Here is a 24,111-nt window from a genome sequence, read left to right as displayed (position 1 = left end):
GCAGGGTGCTGCCGGGCTGCGAGGCCCGCGCGCACGGCCGCACGGCCTTGTGGGAGTTGTAGTCCGCCGGGCGCTCCGGCGGGCGGGGCCCCGAACCACGGCTCCCGGCGGCCCGCGCGGCCCGGACCACAGCTCCCGGCGGCCCGCCGAGCGGCCTCCGAGCTCCATGGCGGCGCCCCCGGCCTCCGCCACTCCCCGCTCGCCGCCGCCGCCGCCGCCCCCGCCCTTCGCGGCCGGAGACGGGCCGGACCGGCCGGCGGAGAAGAGCGGCACCGCGTGCGAGGACCGGTAGGCGCGGCCGCCCTTCCGTTTGCGGGGAGGGGGCCTCGTGCGCCGGGGCCGCGACGGGCAGGGCTGCACCGCGGGGCCCAGCCGCCTAGGGTCCCCGGGGCCTGGGCCCGCACCCCGCTCGGCCGGGAGCGGGAAGCGCGGGCGCCGAGCCGAGCAGCCGAGCGAGCGGGCCCTGCACCCCAGGGCCGGCCCCGGCTTCTGCCCCGCGTGCACGGGCCCCGGGCACCTGTCCTGCGCGTGTGCCCGCCTGACGCTGCGAGGTGGGCTGTTGGTCCCGGAATCCGCGCGGACAGCCTCGCCCCGCCCCGCCCCGTCCAGCCCGAGAGGCCGGGGGCCGTGATTCTGGGGCGGGGTGGTGCGTGGTGCCTTCTGACGGCCCCGCCCGGTGTGGGTACCCTCGAGGCTCCGACCGGCCTTTGCTGGAGGGGAAGTTGTGCGGGCGCGGCGGGGGAGGGGCCGTTTTGTCACCCGGGGTGGAGAGACCGAAATGGCCATGAGGAGATGGGCTCCTGCTCGGTCCCGCTGGGGCCAGGGCCGCCAGGGGGCGGTGGCCAGCAGTGCTCAGGGCCGGCTCCCTGCATTTGAGGACTGGCTCCTCACTTCCGGGTCTGAATGTCCCCTGGGGAAGGCTCAGCGATGGCCGCAGGCCCCGGCGCTAGAGACCAGCCTGGGCGCCTCTTCGCCCGGGTCTCTGCGGCAGAAATGCTGTGCACCTGGGCTCTTCCACAACGGCCAGGGTGCTGTCAGTGGAGCCGCTTAATTAGCAGGGAGGGGAACTGGGGTGAGGGGTGCCTTGCAGTGGCATCTGTTCTCCAGGAGCTGCCGGGCAGGAAGAGGCTGCCCTGGCTCTGAAGGAGCGTCTTGTGTCCTTCCAGGCTCACACCCTCCCAGCAGGCAGTGACTAGGAGGCTAGCATGGAGTAAGAGTCTAATAGGACTGAGTCTGTGACACCTGCTGGTTCCAAAGTATCTTTGATTTAGCCCAAGACCAGAGAGGACAAGGCTAGATAAGCTCTTGAGAAAAGTCCTCTGAAGACACAGATTGGTGGCAGCTACCTTCCAGGCCCTGCCCCTTGCACAGACCCCGTGGTGGGCACGGGCACCCCACAGTGCTCGGGGAGGCAGCAGTCATCCCGTCCTCCGGGACCAGGGGGCAGTAAGTGCAGACCACAGCACTCTTCTCCAGAGACTCATAGGATCTGCCCTGGCACTGCCCCTGGGCTTCACTGGGAAACCTCTTGCACATTATTCCCTGATGCTTGCTCCCTGAGGGTCCCCCCTGCGCTGTTCCTCAAGCTCATGCCCTGAAGTCCCCGCCCCGCCACGCCCCGACAGCCGGCTCTAGTTGGTATCCAGGGGCATATGCAGGTGCCTCTGTGCCAAGGCTCTCCCTGACCAGCTTCTCCTTCCACATCATTGTGGCCACATCTGTGTGGGCTGTACACCTTGCTGTTGTTTCTTGTCTGCTTGCCCCCTAGAGAGTCAGCCCTAAGAGGAAGGGACCTCAGACTCCCTTGGCCCTGGGCATGCTGGTGGACGAATGAACACCTTCTGGTAACAACACGCCCCTCAGTCTGTCTCCTGTGCATTCTAGGTGGAGAGGGGTTGCTGGCCCCACCCAAAGCAGTGGGAAGGAGGAGTCCTGCCCGGGGTTTCCAGGGAGAGGGGTGGGGGCAGTGCAAGTCCTTGGAGCCTGTTTCAGCCCCCCAGTTCTCCATCTTCTCAGAGAAAGTTGCCCTTATACCTCTGTCTCTGAGCCAGTCTGGGACCCCTGGGGCCAGACCCCAGTAGACCAGCTCCTCCCTCCCTTCTCCTGGCCTTATTTTACTCAGTCACCTGGCAAACTTCCCTAAACCTGGATGGGGTGTCAGGCTCCAGTGGAGGACCTGGAACTGCATGCCCCAATGCTGCAGCCCTGCCCAGGACAGCTCCAGCCTCCCAGAGTGTGGGCTGGTCCCTGCCCATCTTCCCAGGCAGGGGGTCAGGAGGAAGAAGCTCCTGTGGGCAAAGACAAGTAGGTCAGTCCTGCCTCTGGGTGCCTCTGGAGCAGGGGCAGACACCTATGCTCCCTGGGCAGCCAGGAGAGGCTGCCCCTGAGACAGCTCCAGAGAGTGGGCCCCCTTCAGGTGTGTGAACCCTATGTGGAAATTTTTCTTCCCTGAACCCCTTCTGGCTGTCTCGATGTTGGAAGCCAGGTCAGGAGGAAAGGTGCTACATGCGATAAATGGCTGGGGACCTGTGGACACAAATCCCTTTCCAGGCTTGAGGAAAGATATGACCCACTCCTGCTGGGAGTGGGGCGGAACCTGCTCTTACTCCTGCCGCCAGGCTGGAGGGTAGCTGTGTCCCTGGCTGAATGCTGAGCACTGTGTGGCCTTGGGGAGCGTGCTGGAGCCTACCCGTGGAGGGGCGGGGGCAGTTATTCTGGGATGCCACAGGAGGGTAGAGTGTCAGGTTTGTTTATGCCTCTCGGAGGCTTTTTGGGGCCAGGAGTGGGATGCCCAGCTCAGCACTGACATTCAGCTCGGCTTGGCCCAGAGACACCTCAAATTTCCCTGTCCTGTTTGGGGGGGTGGGGGGCTGACTTGGCAGGCCAGGGGTCTGGAGCTTTTTCTACTGTGTTCTGGGAGGGGTGTGCCGTGGTCCTTAGCAAGCCCTGGGCTGGCAGTGTGCCAGCCTGCGTGCAGGAGGGGCAGCTCACGCCCAAGGGCTGGCCTGAGGTCTGCCCGGGCCTCGCAAGGCTGTTGTCTCCAGCAGGTCAGTGCTATTAATATCAGCTGAGCACACAGCCCCTAATTGGGTGATCCTCTTATGCCTGTGGCCTGGGCTTCTGAGGCGGGCAGGGAGTGCTGTTCCTGCTGCACGGGGCTCCTGGGGGGCCCCACCCCCACCCCCACTCCTCACCTGCTGTGCCACCCACTCATGGAGGGGCAGTTCAGGTGGCTCCTGAGCTGACCTGGGAGGCCACCGTGGGTCTAAGAGGCAGTGTGGTGATGCCCCTGCACGCACCTGGGATCCACCGCCATCCTGGTGCCCCTGTGTCCCAGCCATGAGCAGCCCCCCAGCTTACCCTGGCATCAGGATCTCAGGGTGCTGGGCCCTCGGAGCGGAAGGCAGGTGAGTGGCAGGCGTGTTGTCTCCCGCAGCTGTGGTGGGGACGCCTGCCTGTGCGGTGTGTCTCATGGATGTCAGGAAACAAACAGGCTGGGCAGGTGCTCTGGAGGGGCCAGGCAGCGCCCGCCACCTGCAAGTGCTGGTTTTGCTTGGGGTTGTAGGTCACAAGCTGGTCTGTGTCCGTTGTGGCTCTTAATCCTTTGGGTTGAAACTACCTTTTATCACTGTAGCCAGAAGCACCCTGTCCGTCTGTGAACAGAGAAACGAGGTCTTTTGTGTGACTTTCTCACCTCTGAGTTCCTCCCGTTGGAAAGTGGGGTGAAGCTTGCTCTGAGGGCGCAGTGCAGCTTTGTCCCTGGCTTCCGGAGAGACAGGGCTTTGGAGAAGGCACTGCAGCTGGGCTTGGCTGCAGACCCACCCACCGCCGTTTGGGCCCAGCACAAGCCCGAGGTGGGCGGGTTTCTGGCAGAGTCATCCCTGGCCTACTTTTGGCTCTTCCCCTCGTGAGGGCGTTCCTCCCTGAGAAGGTGTCAGCAGCACAAGCCTCAGAAGTCATCCATGGGTCCGTGGTGGTGATTTCATTGCCTCCGTAGGATGAGGGACAGTTAAAAATAGGGACCCGAAGGCTCCCACTGGAGATGTCAGGCCACCAGACAAAAGTGAGAAGCAGGGCACGCCAGCCCTGGCTGTCCCACGCAGTCCTGCTGGCAGCCCTAGTGCTGCATGAGTGTGCTCAGCACTGGTGCACAAGGGCACACTCCTCCAGATGACAGGCTTGCTCCTCTGCAGGTTAGCTTTTCTGTGTCAGAGTTTCCTCCCTGAGTAGAAGCACAGAGACGAGGGGCCAGCCTGGACTTCGTTCTCTGCCCACTGCAGCCTCCAGGGCCACTGGGGGCTCCCCTGCTGCTGCGGGGCCGGCTCCACTCTTCCCAGCTGTGGGCCGGCTATCATCTCCAGGTGTGCAGGTCGCCTGCTAGGAGGGCAGCCTGTTGGTGAGCCCCAGGGGCCTTGTGTTCACTGTTGGTGGATGAGTGGGTACAGGGGAGCAGCAAGCACTGCCCTCCGTCTGGGGCCTGGAGACACTGCGGCTTGTGCTCACCGTCTGTCTCCTGCTTGGCTGAGTGAGAACGCGAGTAGCACCTCTGGGGCGGCTCATCTCTGCCCAGCTGAGTCCCCATGTGCTCGCTGTCACTGCCGGGTTGTCTTGGTGCCCTGCTGTGTTTGTGCTCAGCCCGCCACAGACATCGGCACCCAGCGCTAGAGCAGAGCTCATCGGGTAATTGCTGTCTCCAGAGAGGCAGAGGACACTGCACACAGACTGGCTAATTATCCCCCCGGGCTCGCTCCTTGTGCTGCCCTGACGACAGAGGAGTCACAGTGGCTTGCAGCCTTGTCTTCTCTGTCCCCCAGGGTGGCACTGTGTGTCCTCTGTCAGATACCGTGGGTGGCTTTCTTGCTGCTTACGCTAGTGCCAGCGTCGTCCTCTGGGCCCTCAAGGGCTGCTGCTGTGACCTGTCTGTCACGGGTTAGACCTCAGCTAATTCCTTCCACTGCCTCCCCACCCCCCACACATGTGCACACAGACACCATCCTCTTAGTTCTCAGCAACACTGGGTGCTCTGGGAGGATCACACAGCTAGAAACATCAGCATTCCCAAGCTGGAGATGCTCAGGCCATCCCAGAGCAGGAAGTCACTTGTCACAGCCCTGGGCAAGCAAGCCCTTGATGGGGCCTGTGCCTGAGGCTGGGTTCCCAGCTCCCCGTGCCCTGGTAGTGCGGGTTGTAGCAGTGACAGCAGGACAGCGAGCCTCAGAGACAGACCAGGACTTGTTTTGGTTTTTGATAACAAAGGGGCATGTGCTTATGAAACACTGAAATGTGGCAGAAGTCCCTGTTCCAAATCTTGGTGCCCAGGGCAATCCTGGCACATCCACTTCTAGCTTTTTCTGTGCTCACACATCTTGCTCACACGCAGTTACACACAGGTGACATTCGTCATTTGCTGGGTTTACATAAACGGGATCATACGATAGCCAGTTTGCTTTCTCACCTACCGGTACTTCAAGGACGCCGTCCTGACTGTGTCCTCAGGTCTTCCCGCCTGTGTTCCGAGCACTGCAGGACTGCAGACTGTGGGTGGACAGGCAGTGCTGCAGGAAGCATCCTGCAAGGCAGCATCCTCTGCCCCTGCCCAGGTCCCTACACTTCCTTGCCACCGGCTGGGCCTCTGCCAGGACAGTCAGCAGCTGTGGTGGGCCATGACCGGCCTTGGAGCCTCAGGCGGGTCTGCAAGGTGACACTGTGGCCAGCCCAGTCTCTCTCTTAGGCAGTGGCCAGAAATGCTTCTGCCCAAGCTTGTCTTGTCCCCGTGGCCGTCTTTACAGTAGGCTCTGCGTCTGAGCCTCTCAGCATAGGCTCTGAGCAGGCATCAGGCAGACGTTACCTCCTGGCTGGGCCATTCAGCCAAACTGAGCCTCTCCAGAAGCTTTCCCTGTTGGAGCTTGAGGCCTTGGGCCCATGCCCCCTGAGAGTATAAACCCACGGAGAAGTCAGTAGTCAGCTTAGTGTGAGTGATGCAGCTGGGGCGGCAGCAAGCCTCTGGCATCCATGCCTTTCCCAGATTGCGTTTTTCTACCTTTTGCCTTTGGGGGTCTCCGCCCTCCTCCCTGGAGTTTGTGGGATGCTGGAGGGCTAGAACCAGTGGCTTCCCCATGGATCTCCTAGCCCAGGGCCTGCCTCCTGGGTTTGTCTATACTGCAGCCCTGCTCAGCTCCCCTAGAGGTAGCTTCTCTCTGGGAGCCCCTCGCCCTGTGTGCCCTGCAGGCTGGAAGGGATCAGAACTTACAAAGTGAGAGAGTTGCCCAGAGTGTCCTAGGAGGGACACAGTCCTCGATGGGGTCTTGATGGTCCTTGGTATGCCCACCTCTCGTCTCCTGGAGGGACAGGGGCCCTGCCCAGCCCGGCAGACACCCAGTCCATGTGGCAGGAGGAGTATGGCTTGGGACAGCACTCCCCCAGTCCCCCTGCTGCTGTCCCTCTGACATCGTGTGGGCAGTGGCTGTCGGAGACCAGGAAGCCCATGAACGGGCTGCAGGAGGGTTTCATGTGCCCCTGGTTGAGCCCACCTGCCTCGGCCACATCCATGTGCCTGGGTGAGGGGTGACCTACATAGACCAGCCCACTGGGCTGACACAGGGTCGCAGGGGCGCTGGCCCTGGGCTAAGGCAAGTATGCCCTTCCCCCCTGCAGCAGTGCTGAGTCCCTGGACAGGCTCCTGCCTCCCGTGGGCGCCGGGCGCTCGCCCCGGAAGCGTACCACCAGCCAGTGCAAGTCTGAGCCGCCTCTCCTGCGCACCAGCAAGCGGACCATCTACACAGCGGGGCGGCCGCCCTGGTACAATGAACATGGCACACAGTCCAAGGAGGCCTTCGCCATTGGTGAGCACGGCTGGCGGGCAGGAGGGGCAGGCTGAGGCCGCTTGGGGCGCCATTTCCTCTGGCCTGTGCTGCCTCGGGCTTCTTGGTCATATGTCAGGCCTGGGGAGAGGGAAGTTGTGTCTTACTTGGAAAGGGCTGTCCTGTCCCTGCAGGCTGAGGCAGCGTGGCGGGTGGTGGGCACCGCTGGGACCCGAGTGTGAGGCCGGCACGCGCCACTCCTGCTCAGGGTCTCTCCACTCCTCCCTGCAGGCCTGGGAGGGGGCAGTGCCTCCGGGAAGACCACCGTGGCCAGAATGATCATCGAGGCCCTGGACGTGCCCTGGGTGGTTTTGCTGTCCATGGACTCCTTCTACAAGGTGAGGGGCCCCGCACCTGCAGGCTGCAGTCCCTGGAGGGCCTGGAGCCCCTGCCCCTAGACAGGTGGGCCCACCCAGCCGCAGCTCCTCCTGCCACAGGTGCTCACCAAGCAGCAGCAGGAGCAGGCCGCCCACAACAACTTCAACTTCGACCACCCGGACGCCTTCGACTTTGACCTCATCGTCTCCACGCTCAAGAAGCTGAAGCAGGGCAAGAGCGTCAAGGTGCCCATCTACGACTTCACCACCCACAGTCGGAAGAAGGACTGGGTAGGCCCGGGGGTCTTGGGCTGCGTGGGGCCGGCAGAGGGGGCCACAGGGCCGCCTGGACATGCAGGCAGCACGAGCAACCCCATGTGCCTCTGCAGAAGACGCTCTATGGCGCGAACGTCATCATCTTCGAGGGTATCATGGCCTTTGCTGACAAGACGCTGCTGGAGGTGAGGGCAGGCTCCAGCCACGTGGTCCTGCTCACCCCTGCCTGTCCTGTGGGACTCGCCTTAAATCGCCTCCTGCAGGGAGGCCCCAGCCACTCACCCTGTCCCCGTGGTGCCTGCTCACCTGCCCTGCCCCATCCCTGTGGTGCAGTCACTGGGTGTTGGGTGAGGGCTGGCCATCAGGTGGAGCAGACAAGACAGGCCTGCCGCTCCCACGGGGGACACGACACCTTTGGCAGGGGTGGCGGGTGAGGACGGCTCACCTCCCGGGGGTGGGTGTGAGCCCTGGGCACCACTCACTCGTCCCCTTCGTGTCGGTGTTTTCTCTGACATTCTCTGGGGTCCACACAGTCACCGAGGTCTGAGTGACTTGAGGGGGTGGATGTGAGTGCACGCGAGCACTCTCGCCTGGGAGGAAGGTGGCTTCTCGTGTCTGTACTATCTGCACAAGGCACTCCTGGCCCCTGGGAGGCTCCGGGCAGCTGCTCCAGGATGATGCAGCCTCATCCTTCCCACCAGGCCACTCTGAGGGCAGCTCCCTCTCCTGCCCCTGCTGAGGCCTGTGAGGGAGCCTGTGCTCACAACCGGCCATGTGCTTGTCCTTGTTCCCTGTGGTAGTGCTGAGGCCAGGGAGTTTGGGCTCAGGCCCAGGGAACCTCGCTGTACCATGCGGAGCTCCGCCTGGTCACCCAGTGGCCCCCATGGCCCCTTCAGGGGCCACCTGCTATGTGCTGAGTGTGGGGCCAGACCCTGAACTCACCAAACCCCAAGAACTGTCGTGTGGGGTGTGGTAGGGAGGGAACAAGCCCCAGTGCTTGTGAGAGCTGCTAATGAGCCCACGGATCACAGCGCCAACCCCTTCCATCTCCGCAGCCCGCATCCACCCAGTGCCCTCTGACTGAAGCCCCTGGCGGACAGCACCCCCCAATGCATGGACATGACCTTGCACCCCTCACGCACACCCCCACGCATGTACACACCTCTGCACCCTCCACGCATGTACACGCCCCTGCATTTCCTGACGTATGTAGATGCCCCTGCATCTCCACCTGCATGTACACACCCCTGCACCCCTCACATATGTCCGCACCCCTGCATCTCCTCACATATACACATGCCGCTGCACCCCTCCACGCACACACACCTCTACTCATGTGCATGCCCCTGCGTCCCCCCACATCCCCTACACACCACCAGCCAGACTACTGGCTCAGCACATAGACCAGAGGCCTCTGCAGAAGCTGGTGCCCATGTGGCCCACACTGGCCCTGCTGCTGGCTGGGCCTTGGAGCCCCTCTTTACCAGGCCCCGCTCAGTGACTTGCTCTCCCTGCCCAGCTCCTGGACATGAAGATCTTTGTGGACACAGACTCTGACATCCGCCTCGTGCGGCGGCTGCGCCGGGACATCAGTGAGCGAGGCCGAGACATCGAGGGTGTTATCAAGCAGTACAACAAGTTTGTCAAGCCCGCCTTTGACCAGTACATCCAGCCCACCATGCGCGTGGCTGACATCGTTGTGCCCCGGGGTGAGCCTGCAGCCCTGCCTGTCTTTGGGAGGTACAGACGGGGGTGCGGTGGCCCACCTCACCCTCCCGCCTGCATCCCCCTCTGGCCTGTCCCACCCCAGGGAGCGGGAACACGGTGGCGATCGACCTGATCGTGCAGCATGTGCACAGCCAGCTGGAGGAGGTGAGCTGGCCAGGCCAGGTTCCCTGCAGCCCACCTGGCCCACGCCCCGTCCCACTGCTGCCGCTGCCCACAGCCACCTGCTCTCGCAGTCCCCACGCGTTACTGTCCTCTGCTGTGTGCCAGCCTCTGGTGTCTGGGCCTGCTCGGTCAGCCCCTTCACCCCCCAGCCTGCAGCACTTTGTGCTGGCTGGAGACAGCTGGGTTCCCTGACAGAGTGTGGGGCACAGAGGAGCTCCCTGGCCCAAGCGGGGCCTTGCAGGGAGAAGTGGCCTCCTGTCCCTTCCAACCCTTTGGGGACCATTGGGTTTTGGCACTGAGTCCCACGTGGACGTATATCCTAACCTGAGATCATAAGCTCTGGGCTGGCCAAAGGCACTGCTCATCATCATCATGGGGCACCCAGCCCAGAGGGTGTCAGGTTGGAGGCTAGATAGAACTGGCCCTCTCCCTCTGTGGGGCTGTGGGTGCCCCTTACTGGGTGGGGTGGCAGGTGGTGCCGCCCGCACTGACACGCCACCGTTCCGTGTTTCCCTGTGTTGCCGTGCAGCGTGAGCTCAGTGTCAGGTAAGACTTCCCACGGCTATCTGCATGGACGGAGGCATTTTCAACATCCGTGGGAGCTCCATGTCTGGGCTGTCACCTGGGCAGGCAGGAGGGTCCTCCACTGTGCCCACCCCTTGTGGCAGCCCTGCCCCAGGCACAGAAGGGCTGGTGTGGCGGCCCCCATGCTGCTTCTGCTTGCCTTTGCCAGCAGACAAGGAAACCGAGGCACAGGGAGGTTAAGGGACTTGCTCAAGGTCATACAGCACCCTGACGTGGCTGACCAGGCCTCTCTGGAGGCTCTTCCCCAACTGGAGGATGGTTCTGTGGGGTCCAACCCCAGAAGGCACAGCCATCCTGAGCCAGCACTGCTAGGCCCCCAGGGCGATGGCCACAGGCACGTTCCTCAGCAGCCGGAGGACCTGGATCTGCACCTCTGCCTGATCAGAGGGTCCAGTCTGACTCCCTCAGGTGGTGGTGAGGCCCCTGGCCCCTGGCCCCCCTGCCCACCCTCGTCCTAGAGCCAAGGCACAGAGAACCAGGAGGAGCTCCAGATGGGCCAGGGGCTGCATCCTCATCCTATTCGTGAGAAGAGATATAACCCCACACAGCAGTCACGCTGTGACCTGCCCTCAGCCCAGCCTTACTGTGAAGTCAGCAGAGCCCCCAGGTCACACTCATAGCACCAAAGTGTTGGAAATGCCTCCAGGGCTGGTCACCAGCCGCCTCCAGCTTCCTGCCCTTGCACCAGTCCCTGCTTGCTTCTCACCCAGCCCAGGGCACCTGCAGGTCTTGCCATGTCAGGTCCTCTGGAAGCCTTTGTTCTGAGCAAAAAAAGTTTCCAGGGTTTTAAACTCAAAAAAACACCTAAACGCAGCCAGCTACATTTTCCCTTTTCTGGTCAGCCAAGGAAGTGGTGGCCAGAGGCTGCTCACCTCCATCAGCCCCAGGAAGTGAGGCTGGGGGGCAGGTGGGGGGACCCGCAGGACGCAGCATGGCGGGTGTGGACTGTGCTGGCACTCATGCCCTACCGCCAGCCATGCCCACAGAAGCAAAGGCTCAAGGGTGTCCTGCCACTGGCCACTTGCCTCCTTCCTCAGGCCAGCTGGTGGCCGCAGGAACTGCCCGTGCTCCCCTGCTAAATGGTCTTTTTCTCTTTGTTCTTTTCGTCTTGTAAACCTTTGGGTTTCCTGCCCTGTTCCCTCCCTGAACTTACTCTTCACCTGGCGAGCAGAGGAAGCTGCGCTGGGATATGTGAGCACAGAGTGCGCTCTGGTTGTGGTGCCGCTGTGCTGTGCGCTCCCCTCTCCTCCCCGCCCCTCCTGCCGGCCCCGTCCCTTCTACTTTTCCTCCCCAGGCCCCTCCCCCACCCCCCACCCCCCATCCCCCTCCTGCAGGCCCCTGTCCCTTCTACTTTCCCTCCCCAGGCCCCTCCCACAGCCCTCCCCAAGACGCCTCTGCTCCTTCCCCTCCACCCTGCTCTTTCCCCCCCCAGGCATGGGGCTGCAGGGGCCGCACTGAGCCAGCCTTGCCACCCTCTCCTGAGGGGGCCACACATCACATGGGGGTATGAGTCAGAGCTAGGCTTGGCCCCAAAGCTCAGCTGTAACCCCAGGGAGAGGCGTCCTGGGGTTGGGGCCCAGCTGCCCCTCCTGGGAGCTGAGACATCCACATGTGAGAGGCTGCCCTCCTGCTGCCTGGTCCCTTCTGTTGCCTCTGAGCAAGGGAACCTGGACTGGGAGGGAGATGCACACTGCGGCCCCTCGCCTCCTGCCTAATGGTCAGCTGCTCTGCCTTCTGCTGTGTCCTTTAACCTTTGCTTGGCTGTGAAGGGGGGACCTGGGGGGTGGGGCCCTCCTTCCACATCAGTTACTGGGAGGCAGTGCCCCTCCCCCTGCCATCCCCACAACTGCCCCAACACAGCCTCCACAGTGGGAGGATGGGGCTCCAGGAGAAGACATCCCTTCTTGAGTCCTCAATCGGCTTGTCCCCAGGGCCGCGCTGGCCTCAGCACACCAGTGTCACCCCCTGCCCCGGACGCTGAGTGTCCTCAAGAGCACACCGCAGGTGCGGGGCATGCACACCATCATCAGGTGAGGGCCCTCCGGGGGCGGGCGGCTGGGTGGGGCCACCCTTTTGCTAAACCAACTGGTGACCGGTCCACAGGGACAAGGAGACCAGCCGAGATGAATTCATCTTTTACTCCAAGAGGCTGATGCGGCTGCTCATCGAGCACGCGCTCTCCTTCCTGCCCTTCCAGGTGTGGAGCGGGTGGAGTGGGGTGGGTGCCAGGACCTTGGGGGCTCCTTGTGCTCATGCCCACCCCCGGCTCTGTGCACAGGACTGTGTGGTGCAGACCCCACAAGGGCAGGACTACGCGGGCAAGTGCTATGCTGGGAAGCAGGTACCCGCTGGGCCTGTGGACTAGGGGGTGGATGTGGGGGGGGTCTGGCCCAGTAAGACTCCCCCTTCCCCCCAGATTACAGGCGTGTCCATTCTGCGGGCTGGTGAGACCATGGAGCCAGCGCTGCGGGCCGTGTGCAAAGATGTGCGCATTGGCACCATCCTGATCCAGACCAACCAGCTCACCGGGGAGCCTGAAGTGCGGGGCAGGAGCCTGGGGGCTGGGTGCACGCGGGAGGGGACAGTGTGGGGCGGGAGCCTGGGGCCTGGGCTTCGCCCGCCCTGACCCTGCGCCTCCCGCAGCTGCACTACCTGCGTCTGCCCAAAGACATCAGTGACGACCATGTGATCCTGATGGACTGCACTGTGTCCACAGGCGCTGCTGCTATGATGGCCGTGCGCGTGCTCCTGGTGAGGGGGCCAGAGCCGGGCGGGCTGGAGGGCGCGGGGGGGGGGGGGGGGGGGGCGCGGGATTCACCTGCCCTGTGGCGCAGGACCATGACGTGCCTGAAGACAAGATCTTCCTGCTGTCGCTGCTCATGGCAGAGATGGGCGTTCACTCAGTGGCCTATGCCTTCCCGCGAGTGAGAATCATCACCACGGCGGTGGACAAGCGCGTCAACGACCTGTTCCGCATCATCCCCGGCATTGGTGAGGCTGCCCAGCCCGGGTCAGTGGTGAATCAGGCCAGATAGACCTGAGACCCCCACCACAAGGGCCTGCTTCTTTCTCTAGGGAACTTCGGTGACCGTTACTTTGGGACCGACGCTGTCCCTGATGGCAGTGACGAGGAGGAAGTGGCTTCCACGAGTTAGCTGTGCAGGCTGAGCCACCCCCACCAGTCCCCGCCTGCCTCTTGGCTCTTGCTTTCCGAGTACAGAGATGTTAACTTATTTTAATTAAAAAAGATGTTACCAATAACTTATTCTATACATTTTGTAAAATAAATAAAGCTTTAGGAAAATGAAGCTGTGACTGGTTAGCTGGGGGCACAGCACTGTCCTGCCTGGGATCTGGGCTTAGGGAGTGGCCCCAGGGCTGTCCCAGTCCCCAAGCGGCAACATCACCGTGGAGGGGGCGGAGCTGAGGGGCCCTGATGTCCCCCCGCAGACGAGGGTTCCTGCTCTTGCTCTTGGCTTTCCTTGCAGTCCAGACTTGGTGCCAGGGTTAGGAGAGGGCAGAGCTGGGGCCACAGCTCCTGGCTCTGCCTGATGGGCCCCTTGGTGACTCCCTGGCCTGGACCTAGGGCGCTAGGTCTCACAAAAGGCACCTCCTCTGCACTCCCCCCCCCAACCACGTGTTTATACCATCAGGAGACCCAGCGGAAACTGTGTGGGCAGCTGTAGGAGGAAATAAGGAGCTGGTCCTGGCCACTGGCATGAGCCCCAGTTGCAGGGGGAGATAGCCAGGGCCTCAATGGGCCAGCTGTGCTGCTCAGGGCCAGAAGCCCAAGTCCAACCCTGCCTTCACTGCTCCTGGCTCGGGGGTGAGGACAGGCTTCTCTTCCTGCTCCAGACAGCCCTTCCCGGCAGGCCTGCCTGGGTCAGGGGTGCACGATGCAGGTGCCTGGGCTGTCTCGGGTGGGCTCCAGGGGGGCTCCTCTGCTCTCCAGGCCTGGCTCTCGCCTCTTTCCTGCCCCCTGGTCTCCTTGCCTCCCCCCACCTCACAAAGGCCATGTCATGGAAAAGCTTGTTGTAGGCGGGGACAGGAAGTCACTGGGTGGGGGCCAGGCCAAAGGCGGGCAGATAAAGGCGGGAGGCTTGTCCAAGGGGTGGCCATGAACAGGGGCAGAGGACCAACATGGGGCCAGAGGTCAGCAGGAGGGGCTGCTTCTCCCCAACCTGGTGAGTGGACCCCTCTCCCATATCTCCAGAGGCCCCATTCATTCCTTCCTTCATCCTTGTGTTGGGAACCTGGAGGCAGCAGCAGGCCTGGCCCTGCTCAGGAGGTGTGACAGGGACGTGAGGCTGGGAGGAGGCCATTCTGTCCAGTCAGTTCTCCCCAAATGAGGAATGGGGCCATGAATGAGGAGCCCAGCAGGGCTGGGGCATTCCTGGGAGGGCCCCTTTAGAGTCCAGCTAGCACCTAACCAGCTTCCTGAGAATAAATCAACCTCACACATGCACATGCATGTGCCACCACCGCCACACACATGTATGTCTTATTCACAGCAGCACAGTGAGCACATGTCCATAGACACACACATGTGCATGTGTGCGCAATGCAGCTCAGGGCTGGAAGGAGATGGCACAGCTGCCCCCACCCCACTCAGCCACCAGCCTGTCGGGGAGGATAAATTCCTCCCTCTTCTTGAAGGTCCATGGAGGCGGGGGCCTAGGGCAGAGCCTGGAGGCAGAGACCTGAACCAGAGGCACTGCCTTCATCAGAGGCAGCTCAGGGAGGTCACAAGTTAGGGCAGTTCTTGAGCCCATTTCCTGCCAGGGCCCTGCAGGGTGGTGGAAGTGAGCTACCTTCCAAACAGCCCTAGGGAAGGGTCTTCCAGTGCCAATGGCTGGATAGGGCAATTCCTCCGGCCCCCAGGAGCCTTTCAGTCCCAGACACAGGACGAGGATCCAAGAGCTAAGACTTTCCTGGAAACAACACTCAGCACAGCTGCTGAGGGTATCAGGGGCTTCCAGCTAGGGGAGAAGACTTCCGTGGTGTTCTTCAGGGGTGGGTGAGTCCATCCCAAGGAAACCGTCTGATGGGCTGTTTGGGGGCTGGGAGCCAGGTGGCCTTTGTGCTGCCTTCTGGGCATCTGGGCTCCTCTGGGCCAAGCAGAGGCTAAAGGGTGCGTGTGCAGGAGGCACCTAGAGGAGAAGTCAAGGAGAGCTGTGAGGATGGGGCCACAGCCTAGAGATACCCTCAGAGCCTGGCAGGGGAAGAGGTGGGCAGGATGCAGACCTGGAGCCCCTCCCTGCACTTGTTCAGAAGTTCCTATGACACTCAGGGTGAGGGTCCTTGAGGAGAAACCAGCTGCTGAGGGCTCCACCGGTCGCCCTTGGGCAGTGACTCCAGGACTGTCCAACCTGAGAATGGTGAGTCTCCAGGGTCGTTCTCAGGTTCGTCAGCCCATGAGATGCTGCCCCTTCCCCAGCAGTGGCTGCCAAAGGGAAAGGGAGCTTAGGGGGTCTCTGCAGAGGATGGGGCACAGACCCAGCATTAGGCACACGTGGTTGTCAGCAGGTCGTGTGTGCCCACCACACGTGTTGCCTGTAGGAGGGTCTGGAGTGCTGGTGAGGCCTGGGGGAGGACTCCACCGTGTGGTGCCTCAGGTGGGCCACCTGGAGTCAGGAAGCATCCCCCAAAGCACCTGGATTCCTGGGGCTCCGGCCTGATGCAGCTCGAGTGCTCCAGGGTGAGTCCTGGGAAGAGGGCGGCCTGCACAGCTTCCTGGCCAGGCCTGTGGCAGGAGGCTGGGGGAACTCTCAGGTCCTTCAAGGTCAAGCTGAAGAAGGCAGGGAGCAGGAACGGAGGGAGCAATGGACTCAGAGGTGCGAAGGGGCAGGGAAGCAGGCAGCCGTTGGATCTTAGCTATGCTCCGGTTAGAAGGGCGAGCATGGGGCAGTTCAACATCCGGTTCGTGGAGACCCGCGTCTGTGACCGCCACAGGATGGGGCCCCAGGAAGGACTGGGTTAGGAGCAGTGGCGACTTCAGGGCAACATATCTGGGGGGCGGCCAGCGGAAGGGTGGGCCTAGCTCTGGGCGCGGGTCCTTTGGCGCATCTGGTCACCAACCAGCTTCCAGCTTCGGGCGAGGACCTGCCCAGGCCTCACGTGGCTGGGGGTGGGGCTGGACCTGGCTCTCCCCTCCCCCCCACTCCCCCCCCCCCCCCCCGCCCCCCAGGTTCTTCGCCGCGCGCCCAGGCAGCACAAGGGGAGCTGATGCGAGTGTCCCCAACCCGGCCAGCGTGGAGGGAGCCGCGGTCCTGGGTGCTGGGTGGCGAGTCTCGGGCCCTGGTGCCGCCCACGCTCGGGGGTTGGGGTCCGGCCCGGGGCCGAGGGCACCGGAGCGGCCCGCTCGAGGCGCCCTCCTCTAGTCGCTGCTGCGGTCACTGAGCAAGAGGAAGCCTTGACGCCCGGGTCCCAGACCCCTGCACCCCCCGAGGGGACTGGCGCCTGCGGTCGCCACTGCCCAATCGCCCCTCCAGCTTCTGGAACAAACTGCTTCCAACACTGAAGCAGGTTGGCGCTTCCGGGGGTTCGGGCGGGGACAGCGGACGCGGGGCCTGGGGCGCAGACGGACCTTTCCTGGTGGCCCGGGCCTAGAGCGCCCCCGAGGGCCACTTACCGCCGGATCAGTCCTGCGCTCGCCTGTGCGCCTGGGTCCACCCGGACGCGGAGCAGCGGCGCGGTCCACGGGGCGGGGGGCCGGCCGCGGAGTCCCCGCCCCTCGTGCAGGCGCGGGAGAAGAGCGCCAGCAAGGCCGCCTGGGGGGCGGGGCGGGGCGGGACGGACGTGGCCGAGGACCCCTGCCCCACGCGGCGACCGCGACCTCCGCCAGGAGCCCCGCGTCCCGGGACTGCGCGGGCCTTCAGAATCTTCCCGGAACGCCCTTCGGCCCGTAGACCAGGAGTCGGGGGGCCCGCTGCCCACCGCCCTGAACGTCTATCATTAAGCATTGGTGTTACTTCACACTTCTAAGAATCCCATATAGAAAATACTGAAAATAATCAGCGTGAATTCTACCTAATTAAGATAATCCAGGGGCCGACCTCGTGGCCGAGTGGTTAAATTCGCGCGCTCCCCTTCGGAGCCCCAGGGTTTCACCGGTTGGAATCCTGGGCGCCGAGATGGCACCGCTGTCAGGCCATGCTGAGGCGGCGTCCCACATGCCACAACTAGAAGGACCCACAACTAAAAATACACAACTATGTATCGGGGGGCTTTGGAAGAAAAAAGAAAAATAAAATCTTTAAAAATAAATAATGTTTAAAAAAAGATAATCCAGACGACTAAACAGTAGGGAAGAATGGCTGAGGACACGAGGGCTGCAGGCGGGGACAGCGCCGGCGGGGCGCGGCAGTCGGGGGGCGGCAGGGAGCAGGGCAGCGCCGCCCAGCAGGGACGACTACCGTCAGCTGTTTGTGTTAATTCATGTGATGTAGCTGTACAGCCCCTACGATACCGCAACTAGACCCAGATGTAGCGACATGGATTGATCAAAAAAACCCCTACAGTGAATGAAACTGATATTAATTCAATAGTGTAGTACAATTTATGTGAAGTTTTAGAAATCAGCCATACGTGATTTAAGATGCTGAGGGTTTAAAACCACGGACAGAAATGGACTGAAGTGCTAGTGGCCACTGGGCTGCAAAGAGAGGTACAAATGGGTTTTTGCTCTCACTCTCACTTTTTTTTCTGCTTTTTCTCCCCAAATGCCCCCACTATTTAGTTTTGTATTTTTAGTTGCGGGTCCTTCTAGTTGTGGCATGTAGGATGCCACCTCAGCGTGGCCTCATGAGTGGTGCCATGTCTGCGCCCAAGATCCGAACCGGTGAAACCTTGGGCCACCAAAGCGGAGTGCATGAACTTAACCACTCGGCCACAGGGCTGGCCCCCTTTGCTGTCATTTTTCCTTTTACAGAAAATGTGAATCAAGCTGCTTCCTATTTCTTGTGTCCGAGTGGTTTGTTTCAAGATGTTTGTTACATTAATATTGGTATTTTTATGCTGCTTTTTTAAAGCAAAATATTTCTCCCTTGCACTGAGCTAAGACCAAAGGCACACAACGAAAGTCCAGCACCCCACCTGGGGACACAGGTGTGAGAGGGATATTAACTGAAAGGCGGTGGCAGGTGGCATCTGTGGCCCAGGCCTGGTTTCTCTGGAGGCAGTTGCTGCCCACAACCCCACTGGGGCTCCTGGGTCAGGAGCCCACCCGCCTCCATGTGCGCAGGACACACGTGGCCAGACAGACAGACTCCCAGGGACACACTCCCTGGGGCAGAGAGCCAAAGCCTGCACAATTCTCTCAGGGTGAGGAAACAGGCACAGAGTGGGCTGAGTCTGCGCTACGGACGCCCCAGGCTACGGCCGGCACCGTGTCCGGGGAGTGGGGCCTGTCTGGGCCCAGGCTGGTCCCTGCTCCTCTCCCTCTGCCTTCAAGGATGGCAAGGGGAGGAGAATCTCAAACCCACCTGGCAACTGACTGCTAGAGGGCCAGGCAAGAGGATGGACCTCACCGGGAAGATGGGACAGTCGTGTCCAGCCATGAGGATCCTGTGCACTCCACACTGATGCCCTGGGCGGGGCAGGCAGGGGGACAACACTGGGAAGCCTACCCCAGAATGGCCAGGACCAGAGGTGGACGTGGACGGAGCTGCCTGAGGGTCAGCACAGAGCATAGGCCCAGCCACTGCCCCGACCACAGTGAGGTCACTGCCACAGAGGTTGTGAGGGGCTGGCCAGCCTGCACGGGGTGCCCTGTGCTATCACCCCCTCCCTACCTTGTGCGGCCATGCTGTGCAACAGCTGCAGCCCTGCTCATCCAGCTGGACGGTCACTAACGGGCGACAGGATGGAAGGTGGTGCCGCTGTCTGTGGGGCGGCATGGAGGTTCCCAGAGGCTGAGGTGGGAGGAGTGAGTGATGGTCACTAGGTTGGGAGGAGGGGACTCCAGACGTGGTGTTTCAAAAACGGAGAAATAAACCAAACCCGGGGGGCACTTGTCCACACACAGACCAGGCAGGTGGGAGTGAGGTCCCGGCCCCCAGGGGACTCGGGGGCTCGGGGTCAGCTACCCCCTCGGTGAGACGCTCCCGACAGGACTCTGCAGGGATCAGGAAGGATGACGTACGCCTGGAGCACCTGCAGTGGGATGTTTATTGCACAACAGTTACCTTTATTCCAGGCCACACTCGGACACACGAGACACAGACCATGTGGAAACCCTGACCCTCCCACCAGCCCCGAGGTGTGCAGTCAGGGCCAGTAAAGGGCAGAACCAGCGCATGGACAACTGCTTTCCAGGTATTTGCATTTAGTTTTTGGTTTTTTTTTTTAAAGATTTAATTTTTTCCCTTTTCTCCCCAAAGCCCCCCAGTACATAGTTGTATGTTCTTTGTTGTGGGTCCTTCTAGTTGTGGCATGTGGGACGCCGCCTCAGCGTGGCTGATGAGCTGTGCCATGTCCGTGCCCAGGATTCAAACCAACGAAACACTGGGCCGCCTGCAGGGGAGCACGCGAACTTAACCACTCGGCCACAGGGCCGGCCCCAGCATTTAGTTTTTAAAAACGACATGTATGTATATTTCAGTGTCAACTGCCTCCCCTCACTTAGCTTGAAACATTATCCCGTTTTCCAGGGAAACAGAATCTACCAAAAGGTGCCACCTGTAGGATCCTGCAGATGGTACTGCCTGGCGCTGCTCTTCCCCGTGGGCCCTCCCAGGGCCGACCAGGGCTCAGAACAGAGACCTAGCAGAACGCAGCTTTGTCCCTGACTGTGTCTGCTGCTTACACAACGCGCTTTAATGTTCCAGGGGTGGGAAAGGTTTCCAGTCACCACCTCGATGTCACACGGGGATGCTCACCTGTGGGTTAGGTGAGCGTGACGGGAGGGCACCCAGAGATGGCTGAGACACTTGTGCCCTTGGGAGCTCTGGCACCCTGCCCTGGAGAAGCTGGCACTGGCAGGGGATGGCCACTTAAGTGTGCTCAGGCGCCACACCCAGCCATCCCCTCAAGTTCTAGATACACAACAGGGTTGGCATTTCTTTCTGGGCACCTGGTGAAGGGGCTCACTGAGACCCTGTTCCTGTCCCGACTCACCAAGAAACCAGAGGCCATTTTGGAGCCAATTTTTATTGTACTTGTTGCTTCGCCGCTGGACACAGCAGAAACGCCCGCTGCGTGATATATACATATACACATATGTACACACACGGAGATACACCCACTGCCCACACCGACAGCACAGACGAGCCAATCGTGCTTGTAAGGACAGTAAAAATGTAGCGTTTGCCAATTCCACAGGAGGATGATTCACAACCAAAATAACAAAAACAGGCAAGTCCTGCGTCCCATAGCTCAGCATACAGAGAAAGGAATGAGATTCAGTCACTTTTTTCATATCCCTCACAACCCATCCCCTGGGAGGATGTGCTGAGAGCCAGGCAAGGATGCATGGGACCCCAAGTTCTGCCCACGCATCGCCCGGCCCCGCAGCAAGAGCCCGTGTGCGGCGCCATCCTGCTCATTGCTCTCATGCCAGGTGCCAGGTGCCAGGGAGGCCCCTTGGCCCCCCAGACCACCAGCTGCCCCAGTGGGTGTTCCTCCAGCATGAGCTCACCTGGAACAACCCGCAGTTAGGACATGCAGGAATGATCCTAGCAGGGCCTTTCCCTGAGCAGGAGCCTTGTGGCCAAGCCCAGAGGCGCACAGAGTGGAGACGCCACCTGCTCCAACCATAGCACGCACCTGGCTTCTTACTCTAACAGGTTCTAGCAGGTGCTGGCTGCAGTGACTGACAGAACTAGGAAGGCTCACACGCTGAGCGGTAAGACCTAAAGCAGTCTGAAAACATAATAAAGCCAAAGGAAGACGAGAGAAGACCACGTCACCCAGAAACAGAAATCTACACACCAGTGCTCCCATCAGATGCCTGGCATTCCTCTCTCACGCTTCCTGCTTGCCGCCAGACACTGCTCTGGGTGCCTGTGGGGCAAGCACTGCCCTTTGTGAAATGGGATAGGCTCCGGTGTGCACTGACCCCAGCACTTCTCTGGCCACTCGCATTAAATGACACCAGCACTGGCCACACATGACCCCGGGCCTGGGCAACCCTAGAGTGAGGGCCGAGGTGCTCCTGTCACTGCTACAGGAGGCAGAGGGTCGTCCCCAACTTAGCACACAAACGGGGGTGTCCCTCCAGACTCAACCCCTCTGCTCACCAGGGAAACAGACAGACCACCAAGAAAAAGGGAAATGTGTCCAGGGCATCCCTGTCCTGCATCAAGACAGGGGCCTTGAAGGGCGGGCAGTAAAGCCCTGGAAGGGGCTCTACCTCTGAATCACAAAGGGGAGAAGCCTTTGGGTCAGGGGGAAGCCTGAGGTCACATCTGGCTCCTGAGTGCCCAGCCTGGTGCACTCTTCACCATCACCTTGAGGATTACCATCACTGTCAGGACTTACTTAGTTTTTACAAATTCTACAAGAGACTGGGTCCAACGACTTCCAGACCTGCCTCTTTTCCAGGCCACCCCCGGTCTCCAGGGGAGCTTCGTGTTTCTAGGAAGTGATCCATAAGATTCTGTAACTGACACTCACTTTGACACCCGTGGCGAGCCCAGAGCTGCAGGGGTCCCCTGAAGACCCCACAGAGGGGCCTGGCTGGGCTGAGGCCAGGCCCCTGTGACACCACAGCCACCGCAGAAGGGGGGGCTTTCTACCTTAAGTCTAAGCTTTGAACTTGGTTCTTGGCCATTCTGGGGAGAAACTACTCACTTCCTCTTTCCAGAGACATCACAAAGGTGACTGTGGCCTGCCTCTCAGGCTGAACCCTTGCTGCTCTCTGGGACTGGCACAGATCACCCATTGTCTTGCCTCCTCCCTTGTTCCACGCTGAGTCAAACGACGAATTTCTTATCCTTTTATGAGAGATCTGATTTCAGCAAGTTATTTCTGATTTAATATCATAGTGTGTATCTTCCATCTCACCAAATATCTGCATGATCATTTTAATGAGAAAAAAACAAAGCAAAAGGGGACCAAAAAACTGCCCAAGGACCTGGTGCTGGCCTGCACGAGAGGTCGGCTAGGGGCCCTGGCACTGAAGTGGCTCTGCCAGAGCTGGCCAGGGGCCTTCATATCAGCACAGCTTTCCAGGAGACGCACACTCTGCCTGATACTGCTGTTCCTTCCAGACACTTCCTAGCCAACACGAACCTACTCTCTGCATGGTCCTCGGGGGCAGGCAAGGGCGGCGGGGGAGCTGGGGCCGTGTGTCAGCAGACGGTTGGGGAAAACAGTGGGCTTTGGGAATATGTTCTGGTCTGTCTGAGCCAGAGAAGGGCCACTCACGCAGCCTTCTCCTCCTCGTTCTTCATCCCTCCTGGAAGTTCAGGAGACTCCCAGCAACAGCCATCAGGGTTGCTCTGCAGAAACCAGGCCCATCTGAGCCACATGGCTCTCCTGTCGCAGGTCCAGCAGGGGCACAGCATAACCCACGTTTCCTCAGTCCCTCTCAGCGGGGGCACCACCCACAAGGTCTGGGACACAGACAAGAAAGACTGACTTCCCACAATTCACAAAAGATGCGGCTTGAGACAGAGGTGAGGGAGCATTCTCGCTGCTGGCTAACAAGCCAAAGGGCACAGGGTTCCCTGGGACTGACCCTCCAAGGCCACAGTGTGCCTTCGGTCAACATGACCCTTCTTCCAGGAACCCGACGCCTCCAGCTCTGCCTGAACCATCGATGGCTGGCCAAAGGGGGCAGGTGAAGGGAGGCGGGTGGGTGGGGCTCTGGGCAGCAGAGAGAGGAGGGCTGCGCTCACTATGCGTGCTTCGGGCTGTGCTGCCACGTGCCACCAGTGACCTGGACTCTCAGCCCCTCTGGCTACGCTAACTGGGCCGCTGCTGCCATGTGTGGTTCTTAAGGGTTATAAAGAGGCCAGGGGGGCCTGAAGGAATGTGGAGGAGGAGGCAGGGAGGGGAGGGGACCGCTGGAATGTGGCCTGGCAGCCCAGCCTGTGGCCTGGGGGGTGCGGGACAGAGGAAACCCAACCCCACCCCTGGCAAGGGAACACACTAGAAGGACAGGAGGCTCAGGTCTGTGCAACACGGAGACCCAGGCTGGACACAGGCATAGAATGTGGTCTCGGGACCAGGGCGCTCCTGCATTTCCCACAACAAACTCGCCCGCAGGAGAAACCCTGCCACAAGGCGCAGCAAGCAGGGCCAGACCCTGCAAACTGTCCTCGACACGAACACCACGGAAATGCCAGTGGCACTGGCACTGGGAGGATGTGCCTGCTCCTTCCCAGCAGGGGAGTCCGGAGGCCCTGCCTGCGGCCACACAGCAGGCAAGACAGAGCGGGACCAGGCTCCACAGCTCCCACCAGGCAGCACCCGCCTCTGTGCCCACAAGCGCAGGGGAACGGGGGAGCCCCTCCGGCCTGGCCAGGAGGCAGCACGCAGCTGTGGCCCATCCCCTGCGCCACCTGACCGAGAGCCCAAGGGGCCCCACCGTCCGGCTGATGCGGTCACGCAGCACACATCCACAACACAGACACGGAACAGAACCCCAGACATGCTATTAAAAAAGGAAAAACAGAAGAAGACCGTAGCTAAACTGCTTTAAATACTGCATGCTACGCACTTCATGGATCAGGGATCGACGGATGGGCGGGCACAGAGGCGGGAGGGGCCTCAGCGCGGCCGTGGCAGGTTGGCAGCTGCCCTTCCTCCTGGCCAGAGCGGCTCCCCTCATCTCTGTAACACAGTTCATGATTCTAAGGTGGAAGCGGCCGGGTGCTGATTTATCCTCTAATCGCAGCTTCTTCTGAACTTAATTGAACCCATCGGTGTGGTAGCTGGGGTGGGAGTCGGCCGTGAGCTGAGTGGTCTCTGTGGCAGATGCTGGCTGGATGACAATCGGCGTGTCCGTGGCCTCTGAAAAGCAAGCACACGCATGCTCACTGTAGGGACAGCAGCCTTGACACCAGGTCTCACGAACAACCATGCGGCCCCCCAGCAACACCGTCCTTGTGTAACAACGCTCGGTCGCCTGGCCGCTGCTCTACTGGGGTCAGAGGTCGTAGGACAAGTGCTCGAAGGAGAGAGGCTATCTGCTGACCTCCGCCCGACACAACCTTCCTCAGTCGCCTTAGGTCACCGCC

At 61.2% G+C, this 24,111-nt stretch overlaps 2 protein-coding genes across 14 annotated transcripts in view; one reads left to right on the top strand and one right to left on the bottom strand.

Annotated features, from left to right (window-relative positions):
- Nucleotides 1–3: 3 nt before the first annotated feature.
- On the top strand, nucleotides 4–13,236 carry UCKL1 (uridine-cytidine kinase 1 like 1). Of its 6 annotated transcripts, none has more exons than XM_044747831.2 (15): nucleotides 4–288; nucleotides 6,655–6,842; nucleotides 7,092–7,198; nucleotides 7,298–7,468; nucleotides 7,567–7,638; nucleotides 8,973–9,162; nucleotides 9,264–9,325; nucleotides 11,100–11,119; nucleotides 11,860–11,958; nucleotides 12,032–12,125; nucleotides 12,207–12,269; nucleotides 12,345–12,467; nucleotides 12,572–12,679; nucleotides 12,763–12,919; nucleotides 13,004–13,236. In XM_044747831.2, exons 1-15 carry the CDS (start codon nucleotides 167–169, stop codon nucleotides 13,081–13,083), a joined length of 1,656 nt encoding a protein of 551 aa, XP_044603766.1. In that variant the 5' UTR covers nucleotides 4–166; the 3' UTR covers nucleotides 13,084–13,236. The 6 variants fall into 6 exon arrangements, with proteins under 6 accessions (XP_044603766.1, XP_044603767.1, XP_044603769.1 ...); XM_044747832.2 differs by lacking the exon at nucleotides 11,100–11,119 and adding an exon at nucleotides 9,873–9,889; XM_014849067.3 differs by lacking the exon at nucleotides 4–288 and adding an exon at nucleotides 317–3,407.
- A 6,823-nt stretch (nucleotides 13,237–20,059) lies between these two features.
- DNAJC5 (DnaJ heat shock protein family (Hsp40) member C5) overlaps nucleotides 20,060–24,111 on the bottom strand; it is a 38,928-nt gene continuing 34,876 nt past the window's right edge. For all 8 annotated transcript variants that reach the window (XR_011494740.1, XR_011494739.1, XR_006513758.2 and 5 more), the window contains one exon: nucleotides 20,060–23,884. Coding sequence is in view for 5 of the 8 variants with exons in the window: in XM_044747837.2 (XP_044603772.1) it covers nucleotides 23,781–23,884 (104 nt within the window). In the remaining 3 variants the exon portion in view is untranslated. The remainder of the gene's footprint in view (nucleotides 23,885–24,111) is intronic.

This window comes from Equus asinus, chromosome 15 (assembly GCF_041296235.1).
Source record: "Equus asinus isolate D_3611 breed Donkey chromosome 15, EquAss-T2T_v2, whole genome shotgun sequence".
In the NCBI taxonomy this organism is placed as follows: domain Eukaryota; kingdom Metazoa; phylum Chordata; class Mammalia; order Perissodactyla; family Equidae; genus Equus; species Equus asinus.
Note: the sequence above shows the minus strand (reverse complement) of the source record. Positions and strands in the feature narration are given on the sequence as shown.

Excerpts from the sequence above, each read along its gene's own strand:
- UCKL1 (XM_044747831.2), top strand. The coding sequence starts at position 167 with ATGGCGGCGCCCCCGGCCTCCGCCACTCCCCGCTCGCCGCCGCCGCCG. Across the intron at positions 7,199-7,297 it reads CCATGGACTCCTTCTACAAG|GTGCTCACCAAGCAGCAGCA; the intron begins GTGAGGGGCCCC and ends CTCCTGCCACAG. Across the intron at positions 11,120-11,859 it reads AGGAAGCTGCGCTGGGATAT|GGCCGCGCTGGCCTCAGCAC; the intron begins GTGAGCACAGAG and ends GCTTGTCCCCAG.